General features: G+C 44.4%; 2 protein-coding genes across 5 annotated transcripts; both read right to left on the bottom strand.

Annotated features, from left to right (window-relative positions):
• Positions 1-408: 408 nt before the first annotated feature.
• si:ch211-117k10.3 (Krueppel-like factor 15) lies at positions 409-4,460 on the bottom strand. 2 transcript variants are annotated; one of them, XM_027025242.3, is made up of 4 exons: positions 4,281-4,460; positions 2,833-3,845; positions 2,437-2,606; positions 409-902 (listed from the first exon to the last, which is right to left on the bottom strand). In XM_027025242.3, exons 2-3 carry the CDS (start codon positions 3,768-3,770, stop codon positions 2,438-2,440), a joined length of 1,107 nt encoding a protein of 368 aa, XP_026881043.2. In that variant the 5' UTR covers positions 3,771-3,845; positions 4,281-4,460; the 3' UTR covers positions 409-902; position 2,437. The 2 variants fall into 2 exon arrangements, with proteins under 2 accessions (XP_026881043.2, XP_026881035.2); XM_027025234.3 differs by having other exon boundaries at positions 409-2,606; positions 4,281-4,459.
• A 67-nt stretch (positions 4,461-4,527) lies between these two features.
• slc45a3 (solute carrier family 45 member 3) lies at positions 4,528-12,429 on the bottom strand. 3 transcript variants are annotated; one of them, XM_081705715.1, is made up of 6 exons: positions 12,332-12,423; positions 11,939-11,967; positions 9,900-10,190; positions 7,830-8,633; positions 7,464-7,729; positions 4,528-7,348 (listed from the first exon to the last, which is right to left on the bottom strand). In XM_081705715.1, the coding sequence occupies exons 3-6, from the start codon at positions 10,039-10,041 to the stop codon at positions 6,926-6,928; spliced, it is 1,635 nt and encodes a 544-aa protein (XP_081561841.1). In that variant the 5' UTR covers positions 10,042-10,190; positions 11,939-11,967; positions 12,332-12,423; the 3' UTR covers positions 4,528-6,925. The 3 variants fall into 3 exon arrangements, with proteins under 3 accessions (XP_081561841.1, XP_081561842.1, XP_026881023.3); XM_081705716.1 differs by lacking the exon at positions 11,939-11,967 and having other exon boundaries at positions 12,332-12,429; XM_027025222.3 differs by having other exon boundaries at positions 11,939-12,413.
• Between the last annotated feature and the right edge of the window lie 442 nt (positions 12,430-12,871).

Below are 12,871 nucleotides of genomic sequence, written 5' to 3'. Positions count from 1 at the left end.
GTTTCCATCTATGGTGTGAATAAGCAGTAGAAGTAAAGCTTTCCCTTAAAAGTTAAGACATTCCCACAACTTCAGCTGAGATGGGACTCCAACTTACAGCAGGCTTAACCTCATCATTTCCAACCTGCCAGTTAGCTTCAAGCAACTACTTTCCAAGCTCACTCCGATATTAAAAAATAATAATTACCAGAGGGAGGCGACATTTACAGGCGTCGGGCCTCAATAGCTGAGGTCAAGAGTGCATTCCCTTATTTCTGAACCAATAGCTTATTACAGAAGCACTACCAAAGCAACAGAAAATAGTCATGGCCTTTGTAAAGAGATGGTACTTTAGATGTTTAGTTCTTTCCAGAAATATTCAGCGCTGTGCAAAAGATTGTTTTTTACAACAAAGTCACAAACAGCAAATTAGCTTTTAAAAGAATTGTTTCTTGCTTGTTTTATTGTCATACATATGAAAATAGCTTTTTTTCAGTTATTCAAAAAATATATCCTACACTTCTCCAGCTATACAGTTGAGCAACGACACTGGATGGCTTTGAAAACTATTAGTTTGTTAATGTTTCTGGTAAGGCAAAAGACCAGAGGAAAGCAGCCAGCCCCACACACACACACACACACACACACACACACACACACACACACACACACACACTCTCTCTCTCTCTCTCTTCCAAAAAGAAGAGAAAATGAACATTTCCAAAAGGCCATGAAACAAAGCAAGCATCCGAAATGTGTGTTCTTTTTCTGTTACAGTGCCCTCTATGCCAGGATACATTATTCATCTCATACTTCTGACACCTAAGAGCTGAAGTTAGTCACAGGCAGCAGGTGAGAGCACCCGCTCATTATGACCCTCTAACCATGAGCTTTTCCACAGAAGCCACATCGGGTGACTGCACCTTGAAAAAGAAGAAAAGTGATCAAACAGAAGAACAGATGTTAAAACAGAAGATGTTAAAACAGAAGTCATAAAACCTCCAAAGGAAAAAGAGTCCGTGTCATTCAGCTGTATAAATCATTATCCATGTCTCTCCTGTATACATGAGCAAATATTCCCAGTAATCTGGATGATGAGATTTCAATTCATCCTCTACACCATGACCAGATAGCTTCATATTTACAAGAAGCGGTCAGCGGCCCCTTACGAATCGAAATGTCACCTTGAACATAGCTTATCAACACCGACTGCACTAAGAATGTATTGCTTGGAGACTGAGCACACCGCAATAATGTATGAAAGCAGCTTTCTTCAAAGTAATTATGATTTTCTTCATATGAGTAATGCTATAGGAGACAAGACACTGCTTCTAGCTTATGTATTTGTTTTACAGTACATGAGAAAGTTTTTTTTTTTTTTTTTTTCCCTCTTTCTTGAACATAGTGAAGTTATCCAAAGTTCCACCGTCAGCAGAAACATCTGGTTCGGCGTAGCCGCCCTCAAGAGAGAAGTATGAGGCACAGGAAAAGGCAAGAAGATGCTCAACATTAAAACAACTGTTGGTTCGATAAGGGTCATGCCTGGGATAAGAAGTAGCATTTGAGGTTAAAGGGTACAACATAAAATGTGAGAAACGCATTGTAAAGTAATACATACATTTAAAAACAATCATATTGGACCATATCTTGCATCGAGTTTCAGAGGGTGGTACTTCCAAAAAGTACCCTAAGTGCTAAGAAAAATATACTATTCCGTGATAGTGGAGATTTGACATTGCAAAGCTCACATTACAGTGCATATTGTCATGATTTAAAACAAAGGGAAGCATCTTGGCTTCAGTATTCAATATCTTAACAAAATGCTAAACTTTTTTGTTCTACTTTCTAGCAGGTATACGTAGTAGATGGTTTAGCAGTTACGTCGGTTTAAGTCAGCCTTGAGACAAGCCCAGAGCGTCAGCTTCGCTGTGGGCAGCATGACGCTGTTTAGCTAGCTAAACTCTCAATAACCTTCCCACCAGACCTGCCTGATTCAGCTTACATGGGAATATTCATAAAATATTTAAAGTATTAGCACCATATTACGGTGCACCATAATATTTAAAGTTTAGCACCATACTTCTCCGTTGACTAAACTTTGCATTGGATTGCCTTCTAAAACCTCTAATCTCTAACTTTTAGTCATAATTAAAAACAAAACAAATCTCTACTGACCCACATTATCCACCATAACACAGCCTACAGTTTGGGGCATGGAGCAACCAACTCTTCATAGATCAGGGCTTAGCCTAGCAAACTGTCAGAAATCTGCTTAGAGCCATACGACCACATCCCTGAGATTCAGGTTAGCAAACTGTAGCACCAAGAACAGCCAACACCTGGCAGAACAGGAGAAAGGAAGGAACACGTGAGCTTGAGAGTCTGCTTCCATCTTCTGGCTTTGCCTGTTAGGCTTGAGGCTGTGGGTGTGGTGGGCTGGCGGAGGGGTTCTGACACCTCAGGAGCTGTTTCTGCCCAGTCTGCCTACTCGCGGACTGCGGTGCACCTTAGTGTGTTTGGAGAGGTGATCGCTCCTGGCAAACTTCTTGTCGCACACTGTGCACTCATATGGCTTCACGCCTGAATGAGACCGACGGTGGCGTGATAATTCATCTGACCTTGAAAACCTATCAAGTGAAAAACATGCAAACAATAAGGTATACAATAGCTTCCAAAACAGCAGGGTTTGGGTGCTTATTTGTCCAATTTGTACCCATTTATAGCTAAAAATATTTGGAAATTTGCTGTTAATCCTTAAATGTAATGTGGCTCCTGAGCGCATAATATTGGCATAAATCTGGCTGGATCCAAACAGAACTGAAACTTGTCATTGCTATAAACAAGCCATTTTACCTCCATCCACAGTCTGGCCAGCTGCACAAGTATGGCTTCTCGCCTGTGTGTCTGCGGAAGTGGGCCTTCAGGTGACTGCTCTTGGTGTACATCTTCTCGCAGCCTGGATGAGAGCACTTATGCACCCGCTGAATCTCCGTCGACAATCTGGGTGGCCGTGGAGAAATGGCTTTGACCAGGCCGGTACCCGATATGTCAACTGCCCTTACTGCGACAGGCAAAGGGGCAATCTTTACATACTTTTGGTCTTGGCAGCCTGCATCACCCATGACGGGCAGGACGGAAGCAGAGGGCGCCTGTGGTGAGAGCAGAGCGATGTTCTGCCCACCCTGGACCCCAAGCACTAGGTGTGCCACACGCAGCCCACCGGCCAGCCCAGCTTGGGCGGTCGGCTGGGGAAGAGGGTGGGTGAGTTGTATTGGTTGAATCTGTAGCACCAGGGGAGCTCCCACGAGCACAGGAGCAGAGCTAGCTGTAGGGGTATTATTCAGAGCTGCAGGGGTTGCTTTGATGTCTGTATCTTTGAGCTGACCTGGGGAAGGCAGCTGCTCTTTAGGAATGATCTCATCTGCTTTCTCCTCGGGGCTGATAAGCTCCATCTTCTCCATCAAGAACTCCTCGATGTCCTCAAGGGTTGGGGAGAAGGTACTCGAAACCTGCGATATAAAGTCCGGCAGCTGGGGAGGAGACGCAGCGCCCGAGGGCCCCGCCGCACTTGCGGCAGAGTTGAGGTTCAGGCGCAAGGGGCCATCTTCCTCATCCTCTTCCTCCCCGCTGCAGCCAAAGCAGGTCCCAGCGTCGCCCGTTTCAGTGCTTGAGCAGGAGACTGAGCTGCTCCCCTCGCTGCCTGCTACCTCCACGAAAGGTAAGGCCACCAGCACCTGGTCCCTACACGAGTCATTAACAATGGTTACTGCTTTATCGCTTACGGAGACCATTTGTTACTGTCCGGGTGTCAACAAGGCTGGTGGGTGAGAGGAAATGCGTCACCACAAGGCCGAGCTCTGATAGCGCTGTAAAGGAATGAAAGGACAAATACTAATTACCGTAATGGCACCAAACAAATACATTACAATATCCACAACAACACGGATTTTAAACTTAGTTTAAAACATGAAAATGAAAGAAAACGTTACAAAAAGACATGCACGCAGCACGCGTGCCGCTGCAGAAAAGTGCGTCGAGCACAGCAGGCCGTGCGCGCGTGCTCCGAGCTGCGATCCGCTTCACCGAAAGCCTCGCGCTACTGAACTTCTTTTTTTTTTCTAATGAACAGGCCGCGTCAGCACCGAGACACACGTGTCGCTCGGCAGACCACACGCCAAACACTAAAGGCTGCCAGGGTGCTCCCAAGCTGGGAACGCAGGGTCATCGAGGGGCTACTCTTCACCGAAACCGTTGAGTGAATCCACTTTGGACGTTAAAAATAGCACATCACTCCAGTTTACCTTAAAACCGATTGCTGCTCGCTGCTCGCTGCTCGCCGCTTCCAGCGTGCAGATACGCGGAAAGCAGTGTCGCCGCGCGTCTGTTCTGCTGTTATTGTTGGTGCAAATGTCGTCCTCGCCTCGGCTCCATGTTGGCGTTTTCGCGGAGGCCCCGTCACATGACGGTGCATCGCAATGCTCTCGAGGGCACGGATCCGGTTCCTTTCCTCTGATTGGTCACTTTCGTGGAGGCTCGCCCTAAAACAACGTTTTGATTGGTGTGATTAGCATGCCTCATGCATTATTTATTTCGAGAAAGCCCCGTCCGAAGCATGATGGCACATTGAAAACGGAGACCATGATATAAGCGCAAAAAACGCCTTTCGTTGGGTGGCGCTAGATGTGTTTACTGACAAAAACATGTTCAGGTAACACGTGAATGCCGTCCTCCATACAACTTGGTCCTTTCAAAGGTTTTAAAACCAAAATACAGCAGAATTACAGCAGGTAAATTATAGCTTTTAAACCACATGAAAGAATGAATGAATTAAGAGCGGTTGCTCATTTCTGCCTCTTATTATTAATTTTAAGAATACGGTAATGCAAATGCAATATTTCTTTGCCCCAATAGATGGCAGTAAAACGTTTTATCCGAAAGTGACCCTTAAAGCTCGTAAGCACACTCTGAAGTAAATGCTTAAGCATTGCAGAAATGTAGACATCCCAAGAACTCTCTCAGCTCTCTCTACTCCATGTACTGTCATGCGTTTTTTGGATTATATTGCAAATATATCTTTTTTATTCCACACTCCATGTTATACTTTCACGTGAGGCTTAATTAATCCTAATTACGTTTCATTATCCAGTACACAGATGTAACCTGTATGGATGACAAAGGTGAATTGAATAAAACTGGATATTGGTTCATTCCTGAAATGCTTGAAGCTCTGGTGAAATGCTTAAATGTCAGGGGTCTTTCGTGGTAGTGTTGGCTGAAGGGTTTGGGTTAACATCTCCAAAATAGGTTTTCCTGTGGTAAAGTGATCCCAATTTTCTAAGAAAGGTAGACAGGAAATGAAATAAGGATACCCCAAAAGTTTGTTGTTTCAGAAATTGCCAGATGAACTCCCTGCTTATGCTATTTCTAGGAAAATTAGGAACAAGTCTCAAACTGATGAGTATATTGAGATATTCAGCCTGTGTGATACCTTTACAGGTGGGAGCAGCAATATGCCAGATTAATCACATGCTTATACTGAATGAGAAGAGTTTACTACTGGCTGATTTGAGAAAGATGGCACTTTTATGAGAAGATTATATCCTGCCACTGTTTCTGGTCTTAGTTTCTAGTCTGTTACACTAGCAACAAATATTGAAGCTCATAACTGTTGCATATAGATATTTAGATATTAACAACAGGCCATATTTTACAGAATTCTTATCAGCATCTTCTGAAGTACGATGAGACATTTTACTGTAAATCCTGACATTCCAGTTTAGTGGCAAACCTAATCAGACCAGTTTGTCTTTAGTAGCACGTGCCTGGTGTTTGTTTGAGTAGAGTGAGTTCACTGCCAAAGGTCAAGAGTTAGTACGTTCTGACAACATGTTCGGAGACTCCCATTTACATTGGATGTCTGTTTGTTTTTTCCCTAAAAGCTGGTACAATGGTTCAGTGAAAAGCTTCAGAGAACAAGCAAGTTTTTGAGTGCTGAAACTGCTAACTGTACATAATGTATTCTTGCCAGAAGTGATAGGAAATACCTAATTTAATATGGTATTGGTTGAACAATACACAAGCTTTCCTTTACCTGGCTTCATCTGCTTGTGACTCACTGGGCTGAGCTCACTACTGTGTTTCATCAACACTCTCAGGGCCTCCTCAAGGGATTGTAAACAGTAGAAAGCCATTAGGTGTCTCACATTATACTTATGCGATTCATTTATCCTTCATTGTCATATTACTCCATTATACATTGAATGAAACAGATGTGATTATAAAAGTGACATCTGAGACTCATCTGCCTCATTATACAACAAGTTAAGTTTCTACTGAAGCGGTTCTTCTCCAATAGTGGTCCTGAGGTAGCTTTAGGCGACGCATTTTTAGCAATTTAACATTCTCCCTACCAACAGTCTTGAATCAGCTTGTCAGTTTATGAACAGGTCTTTCCTGTGTTCAACATGGAGCTGAGGAAAGACTCCTGCATGCGGTTTAGAGCCACTGCGGGACCAAGACACGGTACAATGGCAGCATTTTGGGTCATGTTTATATTTCATGTTTTGCTTTAAACAGTAGCTCTGCTGCTGCTGACAATATTTCATTCCTGGCTTGCACAATGTGCAATTACATTCAGCATTCCACTCTTAAATTAACACGGCAGGCAGGACGAGCGAGGCCAAACCTCACATTTACTGTCATTACTTCAACGGATTCCATTCCTGCTTTTGGGGTTTATGCACATTTAAAGCACTTACACAAGAGCTGCTTTTGGTGCGACAAAGCTCTCCCCCATCAATTCCCTCAGAACTACGTCGGGACGATGAGCTTGTGCAGCGTTAAACTCCCTTAACCACAAAGAACGCATTCAGCATCTCCTTTCTCTTCCTGACGTCAAACAGGTCACAAGATAAATATTTCAATAAATAACAAAGGCTTTGTGAAGTCACTTCAGCGTGTCCATGTCAGCCTTACTGAAGACGATCTTACTGGAGAAGTAGACTGCCAGCATGCTGAGGATAAAGGCACAGACCACGTAGGCAGTCACACTGTGGAAGAGCTGGACAATAGTGCCCATGAAGAGAGAGGGCAGCACCTGCGAAAGCAGATAGGCGCTGTCGAGGATGGCTATGTCCAGGCATATACCCCGATGCTCCCGGGAGGAGCCAGGACAAGGCTCCATGGCCACAGACACTTGCAAATTAAGCAAGGCAGGAAGCGTAGGATTGGCGGGGGGCGGTTTCTGGCTGGAGAGGCTTACAGAGCCCCTGTTGGTGCACCCTTTGGCATTTTGTGATTGGGTTGATTTCATCATATTCAGTTCATCCATGCTGGATTGGACTTTAGGTCTGTTGCTGGAGAAAAACACCTGGACGCAAAAAAAAAATAAATAAAAGTTTTCAAATGTTGCACAATGCCTTTATAAACACGATTTGTCTCTCTCTCATAGCCAGTTAGAAAAAACGAAAGGGCGTGTCCCTCACTTGCTCGTCCGAGTGGTAGAGGCAGGTGAGTGTGTAGGGCACAATCTGCAGCATGCAGAAGGTGTAGCCCGTCATGGCGGCCATGGCGGTTACCAGCACGACGTCGCGTGATATGGTCATTACTGCCATGCTCATGGCGAGGAGCACCACACTGCTCACGTACAGAGCCCTGGTGCCTACCCGTGCCAACATCCGATGCATCAGGAGAGAGAAACCCACGGCGGTGACACACTGCAGGAACAGGCCCAGACTGGCTGTCCGCACACCTGTGGGGAAGTCATATGAGAGCAAGGCTGTAATGTGAGACTTAAAAGGTTACGGTGTAGTGCAGGTGTGACACCGCAGAGGAAAGGGGGGAGCCGATACCTTCCTCGTACCGGAGCCTCTCCGTGGACCCCGGCTCGGCGCTGGGGACCCCTTCGTACAAGCCTTCCCCCACAAAGTCTGTGTAAAACAGCACAAAGGTCATAAGAGCCATCCAGCTGCACAGCTCAGCCACGAACAGCCTGCTGATGACCCGAGGCATCTGGCTGCACAGCGAGCAGAACCTCGGCACAGCCCAGAGGAGGCTGAAAAGGGTGTGGAGAAGCAGCCCAACGCCAGACAGCAGCGCTAGCGGCCACGAGCCCAGAGCCCTCCTGGACCCCTCCATCCTGCTCTCTCCGGCTCTCGCAGTCTGCTCCTCAGAGATGAAGGCTGTGGTGGTCAGGCACATGAGGAAGATTATAGTGAGGAGAGCGTAGACGAAGGCCTGCTGGCCTCCCAGGTAGGTGGCGGCATGCAGTGAGCTCCAGTCCACGGCGGACAGCAGGTAGCCCACGCACCCACCCAGGCTGACCATCAGCGAGTAGACGGAGAAGGCGTGCTGGCTCTCCTGTTCTCCTGGGAAGAGGTCTGACACAAGCGCCTCCAGAGGAGTAAAGCAAGCCTGGCCGCAGAACTGCATGACGCAGATGGCAAACACCTGCAGTAGCTCTTCCAACCACTGGTGGCGCTGTTCAGAGAACGCGGCAACAATGCGGTGCGCGTGAGGGATGACCACGAGGCCGAGCAGCACACCCAAACACATGGCCCAGATGAACGGACGCCGGCGGCCGTAACGACTGCTCCATCCATCACTCGCCAAGCTGAGCGGTGGGACAAAAATTAGCCCCAAGACTGGTCCCACTCCTAGAAGAGCAAACAAAGAAAAACTGCATTAACTCAGAGAGAATAAAGCAGTTAAACGTTGGTTAAAGTAGTGCGAAAGCTGCCAGATGGAAAAACGTTCCATTTAAAATCCAGTGAAGTTGTTTAGAAATCATTTGAAAATGTTTAAAATGTGCATTAGACAAGATTCAAGAAACACCACATCCAGTGCTTAAGTGGGCGAACACAACAAGACTGGGAATTTGTACTTGTTGGATCTGCCCTTGACAACAAAGCATGCCTTCAAAATCTATGGTGGCCAGAGTTCAAATGCTAATGTTTCTTGACAGATAACTAAAATATACCATACAACTGCATTTCCGTGACACACAGTGGAGTTCTGTACATATGCTTAGATGGTTTTATTATAGTTGCTTTAGTGACATATTTGGATGCTAAATTTGAGAAAGGGGAAAATAATATGAGGCAGGCTGGCTCCTAACGCCCTGGTGGCCACTCACACAAAAACCCATCAAAAACACATAAACCTCACCCAGATTCATAACATTTCATTGTTTATGAGCCAGAATGTTGTTTTTTCCCCCATCTGTTACCCAACATTACATATATTTCTCAGGTTGTTCACTCAAAGCATTACTGTTTAAGTGATAAAGATTTATCTACATATTTTGTTATGTAAAGTCTGTTCATGTGGTTACCTGTCCAGGAAGAATGATGCTCAATCTGAATGCAACTTAAACCCCTTCACATGTAATAATTCTCTCCATTTTGGAGAAGCAAACTCTGGTTTTAGCGTGTTTCTTGTCAACTTGTTTGGCAGCACAGTGTGTTTCCCCCCCCCCCCCACAGTACAAGTACCTGGCGACGCAGGACACGTCCAGGATACATACTGGAGAGTGGAGGAGTGTCTCAGAGTGACTGGCAGGAGGTCAGTGTAAACAAAGACAAGCCTCTGCTCTGGAGAGCAGGTTTTCAGGTAGGTTTAATCAGGCACCTAATACACATGTGCTGATGTCATTGCTAAAATATTTATTTTTATTATATTTACGTATTTTACAAGTAAAGGGGGAATTTAAATAAAAGGGGGAATTAGTGTTGGGGGGGGGGGTTGACTAATGCTCCTTTAACTGGCTAATGACTTGTGTCGCTATTCTAAAAAAAAAAACCAACTTCTTGTGCATATTTGACAGCTTGTTCCAGATCTTATTTGCATAGTGTTAGTTGGCCCCAGATCAGCTTCTGACTGACGGTTGCCATCATTCCCTTGTGTTTGTTCTGCTCACTCACCCAGCACCATGGTCATGAAGCGCTCCTGCACGCCAGCCTCTAACAGCATTGGAGGAATATAGATGGTTCCCGTGGCAATGCAGATCTCCAGGCCACACGTCAGCACGTTGACCAGGAACAAATCCAAGAGTTTTCCACGCATGGCAGCAGACCGAACCCGCTTTCCCGTCCTTCTGCTTGGTACTGTCGTAATGAGGAGAGTCCCGCAGGTCGTTCTGTACGGGGCAGCTCCGCCGAGTCGCGTTACAGAAGATCAGAAGATCGTGCGCCACAATATTTCACCTATATCGCCTGCGGAAGAGAGAAAATACACCTGTTATGCCCCAATTCTGAACTACACCTTTAGAGATCTATTTTTCATTTCACAATTTAATTACACAGCATGTTTTTTCCTGTTGTTGTTGTTGTTGTGTTTATTTAATTTAACAGGCCATTTAACCACAGGGCTCAAATGTGTATCTTAAAACCGAAAATGTCACAGACAAAACAAATTAACTTAATCCTTGACATCTTATTTACAACAAATCTATAGTTGCATATCAGTTACTGTTGTCTGTTGAACCTCCGGTAGAGTTGCGTTTGTAAGAGTCTGCGCTCGAGAAAATCTCAACTTATTACTGATGTCGCGTCATGTAAATAACATGACGGTGTTTAATTTACGGGTTGGTGAGCGATATTTGTCCAATTAATCCAGCTGCAGTGCAGGGTTCTTTATGTCAGTTATCCAAAGGATACACACACACACACACACACACACACATATATATATATGCAATAAGTATGGACACGTTGCATGATTTCTTGTGTTTAAATCAGATTTAGGGGGCAAAGTTCGCTCCACATAACTTCTATGGTAGGCCTTTTTGACGCAGCAGTCAAGAGATCAGAAATGATTACGTAATTAAGTGTCTTATATTTAATGTCGTTGTTGCTTTAACGCTGTTGGTTTCTTATTAGCGCATGATGCTTGGTTAATGAGAAATACTGCCAGCAAACAGTGGAGATTGGATAGGCTGCAGGTAGGCTGAACTTGGATTAATTGAAACGTTAAATTAACGTTGTTTTGTATCTTATTTTCAGTTTGCAACTATAGCAGCACGGCAACGCACTTACAAGTAGGCTAAGTAAAGAGTTAGGAAAAGCCAACATACGTAGCATGTTCAGTAATCAGTTTAGTTTAGCACTGATTATTACATAAATCACAATAAACAGCACTGGCACCTGATCCTGGATCAGCTCTTGCAGGCTTTAAAATCCCCCTGCTGTACTCCAGCGCTACGCTGCAGCCATGCTGTCCTTCACTTGAGCAGAAACGCATCTGCATTCTTAAAACACCCAAAACAAGCGTAAAAGGAAGAAGGTGCTGAAACTCCAGGTGTTTAAGTGAACAGCATGCGGGGAAACTGGAGTGTGCAATCCTGACACACACACACACACACACACACACCACCCATTTAGTCAACTGGCGGCTGCTAGCCAGGTGCCACTGAACCAACTGCAGTGCTCATAATGACATAAAGGTGCGTACACAATGGCCCCAAGATGGTGAGGGGATGTCACGTGAGCCACCTTGCCAGCCCAGGTGGGGCGTTTTCTCATCTGCTGTGGTCACAGAGCTACTGTGAACCAAAACCATTACGTGTTCCTCTGGGTTGTGGGGATTAGACGATTCATTTAGAAAATTCATTTGGAATTTTTAACTTGTGAATGTGAAAATTGCACAAAGAATTCCATTTGGAACCCTCCCAGATGCTTCAAATAATAATTAAAAACCCCAAACATTCACGGGCATTACTTTCTGTGCTGCAAACATAGGGAACTTGTTACATTTATCAAATTGTTTGGATTAAGCAACTTTATGAAAAATGTTCTTAAATCAGAGGGGTAAGGAACAGCTGAGGTTTATTGATTCTTTTTCCTTTTGAGTGTGAATTCAACAGGTAACTGGCTACTACTGTTAAATAATCCTAAATATTTACAGAATAATGTGAACAGAGTAAATGTAGGAAAAGTCTTCTCAGGTGCTTGTTTTCACTCACCTTTTACAGAACAAGTCTCCTCTTGCTTCCTATAAGAGATTTGTTTTTATGATCTCCTTGATCCTATGATTTAATCTCCATATATCTTTGATAAGAAAATCCATATAAATGTTGCACAATACTGTCTTTTACATCGTTATATCATTTTGAGGAACCTGACACGCCTGAAGTAAACGTGAATGTTTAGACCATCAGGATATCAAGCAGTGAACCTGTATTCTGACAGACTGCACTAATCAGATTACAATAATCTTACGTATTAGACTAACTTTATCACTGAGTAGGAGTTGTCAAAGGATGAATAAAATGCTTTTAAAGTTAGTACCTCAAATTCAGTCATAGTCATACAATATATGAAAGAGAGACAGGGAATATCGTAGCGTAAATACATACACGCCAGGCGCCTGTCGGTAATCTGAAACTGGGACCTTTCTCCTCATCTCTCTCAAGCGTGTGCGCCTTGTTCTTCGATCACAGAGTTCAAACCACGTCTTAAGAGTCAACACAGAAATAAGGAGGAGTCTGTGAATGTCCACAAGGAAGTGAATTGGCTTTCAACTCTCATCACTACTAGGAAATATATAAGGAGGCATCAGACTTGATATTCAGCATTTTTAGTGTGAGTAAAACTTGCACAACCACTCAGTAATGTATCATCTGGACGCTATGCTGCTGTCTCAGTAGCCGTGCTGGGTGCGGGTGTTTGGATGGTGGCTTTAATCTTCGAAAGCATTGCCAGAAAAAAAATGTTTAATGTGAATGAAATCTTCTCTATTGATCTTCAGTACCTAATCCTAAGAGAACCTGGTACTGAAATGCTGTAGTCTGTAAAGATAAACAAGGAATGGTCTTTCACCTAAGAGTGTACATGCTGTTGAGGACGTTCAAACTTATTCTGCCCTGTCAGCAATAACTGGCATGGTTAACAGTGTA

This window comes from Electrophorus electricus, chromosome 22 (genome assembly GCF_041902795.1).
Source record: "Electrophorus electricus isolate QZ-2024a chromosome 22, ASM4190279v1, whole genome shotgun sequence".
Lineage (NCBI taxonomy): Eukaryota > Metazoa > Chordata > Actinopteri > Gymnotiformes > Gymnotidae > Electrophorus > Electrophorus electricus.
Note: the sequence above shows the minus strand (reverse complement) of the source record. Positions and strands in the feature narration are given on the sequence as shown.